The sequence below is a fragment of the Rhea americana genome, unplaced genomic scaffold (assembly GCF_003343005.1).
Source record: "Rhea americana isolate MKP2758 unplaced genomic scaffold, rheAme1 scaffold_319, whole genome shotgun sequence".
Classification (NCBI taxonomy): domain Eukaryota; kingdom Metazoa; phylum Chordata; class Aves; order Rheiformes; family Rheidae; genus Rhea; species Rhea americana.
Genome location: NW_028186445.1, coordinates 523,330 through 531,386, shown reverse-complemented (window position 1 = coordinate 531,386; position 8,057 = coordinate 523,330). Strand labels below are relative to the sequence as shown.

Below are 8,057 nucleotides of genomic sequence, written 5' to 3'. Positions count from 1 at the left end.
AGCTCTGGCCAGAGTCAGCTCATCCAGGACTCTGCGCAGGCCGTTGATATCAGCCTCCACGCTCAGGCGCAGAGCCTGCTCTGTCTCAAACCTGGAAACACAACAACAGTCATGAAAGACACCAAGATCTCGCCCAGCCACGATCGGACTGGCTCAGTTCGTTGGTCACTTGCTCCCTGCTGCTGCTGATGTTGTGTCAATACTGCATAACCCTTATGTTGTACCCACATCCCACTGATGATAAGAGCTACTGAATGCAGTGGAACAACTGATGAAAAGAGTGTTCATCTGAGGCAGTAGCATCACCTTGCCTCTGATGTCACCGAGCCTTATTCCTGAGTCTGGGTGTTGTCAACTACATACACACACACACTCTTGGCAAATTACGTATCATCTGAAAGCCTTATTTTTTCCAGTGACTTTCTTGGATTTAGGATGGATTTTTTCCCCATTTCATTAAAAGTCTTTGTAGACTTTGTTCCTTTTCCAGAAAAGGTGGCTTACTTGGTCCTGAAGTCATCAGCTGTCAGCCTGGCATTGTCAATCTGCAGGAGGAGGTTGGCATTGTCAACTGTGGCCACCAGGATCTGGAGGGTGGAAAATAAAATGCAGGCAACAGATAAGTGTCAGAAAATGCTTCTGGCTGACCAAGGGATCTCTAGAAGTGAGACTGCAGGGCAGGAATAKTTTTGGTGAAACTTGGGGCTTCCTTAACAGAAGCGTGTATTGAATCATGACAGCGAGGAACAAGACACAACTGAGGCAGATTGCAAGAAGTATCTGATTGGTATCTGTGACCTCCCTTTCTAAAAATCCATCAGTGAGTGTTTCAGAGGCAGCTCAAAGTCAGGTAAGATACGTGAGATCTGATGATAGCATTTGTTCTCCTGCTTCAGGGCATGTGCTGATTATGCAAGGGTCAAGAAAGAATTACCCACTCCATCCACAGCACAGTGCAAGTCTTCTGGCAGGACAGATGGRCCAGCAGGGTGCCTTGCTTGGCAGTCCTTGTACCCATTTGTCCTTGGATGGATTTGACTTGCTGACTGCAGGAATGGAGCAAACTGGAATGAGTAGGTGCCTAAGACTTCTGATTTTTTTTATTGCAGTAAAGGAGTAAATAATCCAAACCAAGAAAAGATCCAGGTCAGAGTTTGGGGGGACATAAGTTATGGTACTATGAGAAGGAAAGTAGTTTCCCCTCATCACTTGCCAGCAGCCTTGCAACTCAGGCTATACAAAGGCTTCCTTCATGTTTACTAGTGGCAATTTATAAGTGAGAAGTAACAGAGAAGAACAAAGTTAACTCTTGTGTATTTCCTCCAAAATGGGACAGTAAGACAAAGAGAAATCTCTCCAGAGCTGCCTAGGTTTGTGCTAAAAGGAGGCTGAGATGTCACTCCTGGTCACTACCATCTTCTTCTCTTTAACCATTTCAGTCAGAGTAATACTGATGAGCTAAAATAAGTGACAACAAACTGCAAATGTTTTGATCAAATATATACAAATATCCCATCAATACTTCACAGTTCTCACACACTGAAAATTTTCCTGTGTTTTCTTTTTGGATAAAATCTCAGAAAAATATGCATTATCAATGCAGACAGCTCTAATTTTTAATTCCTTTATTGTCCTTTTACATCTGCTTCATCCAATGAAAACTGTCGTTTGTCCCATCTAGAAGAATGTAATCAAAAACTGACGTTGACAAATCCSTGAATTTCCAGCCTAGCCCTTTGCATGTGGATCTCAGACATTCTTTTGCCACATCCCTAGTGCCTGCTAATTATAGAGGTAGGAGTCAGTGGTTTTGCTTCCTCTCTAGATAAGASACATCCCTCTGTGGCAGTCGTAGCATCCTACCTTATTCCTCAGCTCCTCGATGGTCCTATAGTAGGGGCTGTAGTCACGGTCCGGGCCGGGCGCCTGCTTCTTGTACCATTCCCTGATCTTAACCTCCAGGTCGGTGTTGGCCTCCTCCAGGGCACGCACTTTGTCCAGGTAGGCAGCCAGGCGGTCGTTGAGGTTCTGCATCGTCTCCTTTTCTCCAGCTTGCAGAATGCCTTCGCCGCCTCCAAAGCCGCCGCCAAAGCCGCCCCCATAGCCACCTCCAAAGCCRCTGCCAAAGCCGCCCCCGTAGCCGCCCCCAAAGCCGCTGCCGAGGCCCCCTCCCACGCTGCTGCAGTAGGTGCCCCCAAAGCCGCCACCCAGGCCGCTTCCAAGCCCCGAAACCGTGCGAGAAGAGACCGAGTAGCTGCTGGCCCCCCCGCTGATGCTGGGCGCCCTGTACCCTCCTCCGCCGACGCGCACGGAGGACAGCCTGCTGGAGCCTGCCCCCGAGCCCCCGAAGCCCTTGAGGGACGTGGAGGAGGAGTACTGCCTGACGGTGGTGGCCATGGCGGAGGCGGCGGAGGCGCTGGAGCTTCAGAGACGCCCGATGCAGCGGGGAAGACCGCAGCTGCTAACCTCCCCCTGGCTCGGAGCCCTTTATAGCCCGGACAGGAGGCGTTGCCGGCGCTTTTCGTCACCCCAACAGTCTGAGCCAAATTCCGGAGTCATCATTTTTCTCTTTCTGTTTTCATGTCTTTTGTCACATCCCACTAAAAACACTTCAGCTCACTGGGTCCTCGTCTTGCCTTTAGTTCCCAGCATCCAGGTGTGATTCAGACTGAAGSCTCGTTGCTCAGGGCTACGTTTTAGCACTGCACTGTTACCCTGAGACGTGGCGGTGCTGGCTGCACCTCTGTCCAGCCGCTTCTCGTAGCACAGGTGAACCCACTGCGGTACGCTGAGTCGCCTGCAAGTGTCTTATATCAGGAAAATCCTACAGATCTATTTATCTGCTTTTTAAATTAGTTTAAAGCCAATGAAAGCCCTGTGCATCCATAATCTTTATATAGGGCTGATCCAAAGCCAGCTGGAAGTTTTCCAGTCAGGACCTCTATCCCAGGACAAGCACAGACCTGGCAGTATTTGTGTAGCATAATGTGTTTGGCAGAAATCCTGTAGTTCAAAAGAGAAGAAACTCAGGTAATTTCTGCTTATGTATTGATCTTGGGTGAATCTCTGTAGGGATCAGGAAATCCCTACAACAACATTTTTCAACCCAGTTATGCTGCAGAAGCCTAGTGTTTTGTAATAGCACCTGTATAATGAATTTAAACTTATTGACAATCCTTGCTTTGCTACGTAACGTTCCACAAACTCCACGGAAGCAAGCTGTGACTTCCAAACGGTTTGTAGAAGCTGAAAACCTCTGTGCCACAATTCCTRCTATCTCATTGCTGAGGCGTTCTTTCATACTTAGATAGGCTAAATAAAGTATAAGGAATTGAAACTGAAATCTGATGGGAAGAATATGATGAACACATATTCATGCCTGTAGGTAGCAGATAYGCTCTTTCCTACAAATTTGCGGCTGCGAAACAGTAATGGTTGTGTAACTCAGCAGGGCCAGCATCGGCTGTACCCAAAGTACCAATGGGCAAAGCGCAGTGCTCGCTGCAGTGAGAAGCGGGAGCACCAGGAGCATGTGGGAAATGGAGGGTTTGAGCAGGACAACCCAGAAGAGATGTGCGGGGATGAGGCAATGCAATCATCCAGATAGCCACACCTGTATCGCATTATTAAGGGATTGAGTGTAGTGATTACAGTGATAGATCCGGACAGGTATTGGCGTGAAAAAGCATCAAAGAACCAGGAAGGGGGATGCTACACTGTTTCATTTTTTCCTGGGAAAAAAATAAAAGCCTTTCACTGACACGGCACCAGCCTTGCAGTTCACAAAGGAAAATGGCACACCCAACCTGCTGCCAGGCCTGGGGGGGTCGCTCAGGGATGACTGAAATTGCTTTTTCTTTTAGCAGAGGTGCCTGTGAGGTAGCAAAAGAATAGTAAGGATTAGGAACCCTTTAGTAATTTCTCTCCTATGGTGATCTCCTTCCTTGCCGTGGGCCCTGTGGCTGTTTCCACATTCTAATGTACTTAAGTGATTTTCTAGTTACTAAGATGTTCTCAGAACCTCACCCTTGGTTATTCATGTGCCTCCTTTCTTTCAACTGTTCCCTGAAGGACATAATAATAACACTTTATCTACAACACTGTTAGATCTCAAGGACTTAATGGAGAGTCATGTTCTCTGTGTTTAGCAGCGTGCCGGAGAGGTGGTGCGACTTTTCCACGTGACCATCTGGGAGCTAGCTTAGTCGGAAATGGCACCCCGATCGCCTTAGTCAAGGGCTCTAGCGTCTGGGCAGCACAGCAGCAGAATTGATTTGCTTCGGATTTCGATTTTTGGCTCTCAGAGCTGCATCCCAAAATCTACCTATGGCCAAGATGTACATGTACCATGTCCCTTAGAGAGCTGGGGGAAAGGAGGGGACCTGGGAGCAACCCACTGATGGCAAATGGCGGTGTCTCTGCAGAGCATGCAGGCAACCGTGCTCGCTGGCAGCTTGGTCCTGGGGCAATCTGGCACTGCTAACATCAGCTTTCCCTGCTGGCCCACTTCCCTCCAGAGCTGGGGAGCCGGGATTACCCAACAGCCCCGCGGCAGAGCCTCGTGTGGGAGCTATGCTCAGGAGCTCTTCCTTGGCCACCCCTGCTCTGAGCCCTTCCAGATGTGCTCCCTTTTTCATGTTGTGACTTCTAGCAAGAACCCTCTGGCTCAAGGCGTTTCCCACGCTGGCCCTGAGCCCCTCACGTGTGCCAAAGACMGTGCTGTGAATTCTCTCCCCATGCTCAGGTCACTCCCACAATTTAGCTCAAGGTACTAGTCAGCCTGAAGGTGACAACTGCCGTAAAACCAGGCAAAGCCCTGCCACAGCCCCACAGGCAGGAAATACTTGAATTTATGGCTCTTCTTTCTGTGTGATCATGATCTCAGCCCGTGCTTAGGCTCTTTTATTACAGCTGACACAGAAGAGCCTAAGAAGAGATCTGGACTGGGAGACTGTCCTGCAAGATCAGGGTTTTCTGATCTTTGCAGCTCAGTGTTCTTGCCAGCCAGCTGCTGCCCTGACCTCTGGCTAAGCTCCTAAAGCAGCACCCCCGGAGCTGGTCCCGCTCTTCGGCGAGAAGCCCGTAGCACAGCATTCCCCTCGCGCTTGTGCCGGCTCTTGGCGACAGGACATACTCATGTAGGTGAGAGGAGCCTGCACCACTTGAGCTGCTGTATAAGTTACCAGAAGAATTCAGTCTCCCAGGCTCTCTTTAAACACTTGCAATAAATTCCCTTGAGATAAAAAAGCATCGTAATGTTCAGGAGATGGTATCCATCTTGCTTGTTCCAGCAAGAAGCTGCCATAGATGCTATCTCTCCTCAGGTATGCTGCAGGGGGAAAATGCTGAACCAAACTCCCCCGGTCTGCATACGAAAGGAAGCTAAATTATACGGTAGAAGTGGACTAGCAGTGCACGCAGTAACCCAGCGCGGCGAGGGCTGGTATGAAAAGGCCAGGGGCAGCGTGTTACGCTCACCTCATCAATGAATAAAAGCTAATTAGGAGTCGTTGGGTTTCCCCTGTGGGCCAGCTTCTGTTGAGTGCCTTTCAGAGCAGCTCACAGCTCAGCAGAAACCAGCCRAAGGACACAGCCATGGGAAAGATGTTTCTTGCACGTCAAGGCATGGCAGGCACAGGCTCTACCCTTGCTGACAGCTTTGCGGTGTGAGTGTGACCACCAGCAGGATGGGTGATAAACACACCAAGGTGTGGAGAGAAATATGCTGCCTCTGTTTGTCTCTCCGCTGCTGTTTGTTTACTGTCTGCTGGGACATGTCCTGGCAGCCCCCACGCATCACCTGGAAAAATGTGCTCCCAGATTTGTTACCATGAAAGGAAGCTTCGCGGCCTGCGAGCAAGGGAAACTCGCCCCGGGGCAGGCGCGGGGCAGCAGCCGGGGCGACGCGTTGAGGCCGCCCTGTTCGCTGCCCTCCTGCCAGCTGTGCTGACGGCGGGATGGAGGGGAGCGAGGCCGCCACCGCCTCGTCCCCTCCGGCTGTAGGACGGCCCCAGGCAGTAAGGGAGCCCGCGGGCTGGAGGGCTTTGCTCTGCCTTCTGGACCTGCAGGCAGACAGCCTCCACGAGGCAGTCCTGGGCTAATGCCGCCTTGCCTTGGGGGCTCCCAGAGGCCGGTTTCTTCTCGAGGAAGAGGGCAACGCTCCTTCAGCTTGGCCGGTGCCCCCAGCTGTTTGCAGAGCACCAGGCCACAGCAAGGTGCTGGCACTGCTCGCCTGCCGGGCGATGCCGGCGCCCCGAGCCCCCCTCGGCCCGCGGAGCTGCCCCGCGCCGCCCGACGCACCAGCGCTTGTTGCACTCAAGGCGAGAGGGTGAGGAGCAAGCTCCCGAGCCCTCAGGAGTTTGTGTACCTCTACAGCRAACTCCAGCCTTTGGAGTTCCCCCTGGGGTTTTTTTCAGTGTATTTTCCARATTACAAGCAGCTCTTGGATTTCCTAACCTCTCATTTTGTTAGTGTGGAAAGATGATCGCGCCCCGTCTGCTGACTGCTCCCAGCTCCTCCGAGCGCGGCGGGGCAGCCGGGCAGCTGCACGCGCGGTTTCCCGTGCCGACTGGTGCTAAGAAGCAGTGGCTCCAGCTCTCGGTCCGCAGCCCTGCGGCTGCACTTTGCTAGAGCCCTCCCCAGGGTACAGCCCGGAGCTCGGCCGCCTCTGCGGGGGGGCGGCCCGGCCCGGTCCGGGCAGCAGCGGGGTTTCCCTGGGCCACGGCGCTGGCGCCCGGGCACTCCAGCTCCTCTGGGCCAAGGCCGGGCCCAGAGAAACCTCCAACAGGAAGCAAAACGATCTGCCCGGAGCATCTTTCTGGCTCCTCGGGTCGGGTGTGATGTGTCCTGCATTGCCCCTGCCAACTCCCYGGCTGCTGCTCCTCGCTGGGGGCTCCGGCGGCTCCCGTGGGTTTGGGGCGAGGGCAGATGCCCCCTGGGGCCACGCAGCCCCTGGGAACTAGCAAGAGAGGGAGCAGTGCAGCTGCTCCACGGTTGTAATTACTTAGCCGCTTGTTAATCCACACTTGGCACATGGTTTTATGGAGCCATTAGCAAGGCTGAAGCAGTTCGTGCCTCCCAGGGGGTTCCCGGGGGTTCACAACCCCGCAGTGCGGCCGCGGGACCGGCGCCGGCAGCCCCCGCGCCTGCTCCCCGTGCGCAGGCGGGCGCCAGCGGCCCCCGCGCCGTGCCCTGCAGCGCTCCCGGCTGACACGCGCTGCTCCGCCTTGGAGCACTAATGATTTTCTGTGCACGAATTGCAAAAGGCCTCGCAGCTGGGCGCCTGGCAGGAGGCGGGTACCCGRGCGGGCGGGCGGGCGCTCAGCTCCGCTCTGCTCCTGCCTGCAGCACCGCTGATCCCCTGATCAGCAACAGTAATTACGAGATTCATCTCTGGAACAAGCTCTCTTTTGTGTGTGTCTCTCTCTCTCTCTTTTTTTTTTTAACCCAGTTAGCTGTGTTCAAGGCAGTCCGTGCCGGGGGGAGCACGTGCTGGTGCCAGGACTTCATCCCCATGGCATTGCACCCTGCTGTGGAGACAGGGTCCAGCGAGGCGGGGTCCGCGCGGGGGTGGCCGGCCGCGCGGGCGGTCCCCGCTGCCCCCCGTGCCCGGGCAGCAGCGGTCTGCGAGCCAGGCTGCTCCCCCTGCTCGCTGCACGGYGCTGCGGTGGCAGAAGCGTGCGGGACCCGGCGAGCTCCAGCGCCGCAGCCGGGGCRGCGAGGTGCGGGGCGTGGGAAAGCGGTCCGTGCTCCTCCGCCCCGGTCTCCTCCAGCTGCTCTTCTTGGGACCCGCTGCTTCAGTGCGCCCCACGCGTCRGGAGGGCTGAGGGTTGTGTCCCAGTTCTGCGATGATGGGATGCTCTGGAGTGCCCTGCTGCCCTGGCTGGCCCGGCCTGCCCCTCTCTGCCCACGAGCGAGGTGCTCGGTGGCACTGCGTCCCGCAGCCTCTGCCCACCCAGCACCCCGTGGTCGCCCTTGGGGYGTGCGGGGGCGTTTTGGGGGCACTGGAACGCAAACGGGCATTCGGGGCACTGGAGTGTGCAGGGGCATTTGGGGCA

At 54.5% G+C, this 8,057-nt stretch overlaps 2 protein-coding genes across 2 annotated transcripts in view; one reads left to right on the top strand and one right to left on the bottom strand.

Annotated features, from left to right (window-relative positions):
- Positions 1-2,448, bottom strand: part of LOC146592803 (keratin, type I cytoskeletal 14-like) — a 4,793-nt gene extending 2,345 nt beyond the window's left edge. The window contains exons 1-3 of the mRNA XM_085310441.1: positions 1,864-2,448; positions 505-587; positions 4-91 (exon numbers count right to left, since the gene is read on the bottom strand). Of these exons, the coding sequence (XP_085166567.1) occupies positions 4-91; positions 505-587; positions 1,864-2,397 (705 nt within the window). The 5' untranslated portion in view covers positions 2,398-2,448. The remainder of the gene's footprint in view (positions 1-3; positions 92-504; positions 588-1,863) is intronic.
- Positions 2,449-5,957: 3,509 nt separating this feature from the next.
- EIF1 (eukaryotic translation initiation factor 1) overlaps positions 5,958-8,057 on the top strand; it is a 14,558-nt gene continuing 12,458 nt past the window's right edge. Inside the window, exon 1 of the mRNA XM_085310440.1 lies at positions 5,958-6,017. Within this exon, the coding sequence (XP_085166566.1) occupies positions 5,958-6,017 (60 nt within the window). The remainder of the gene's footprint in view (positions 6,018-8,057) is intronic.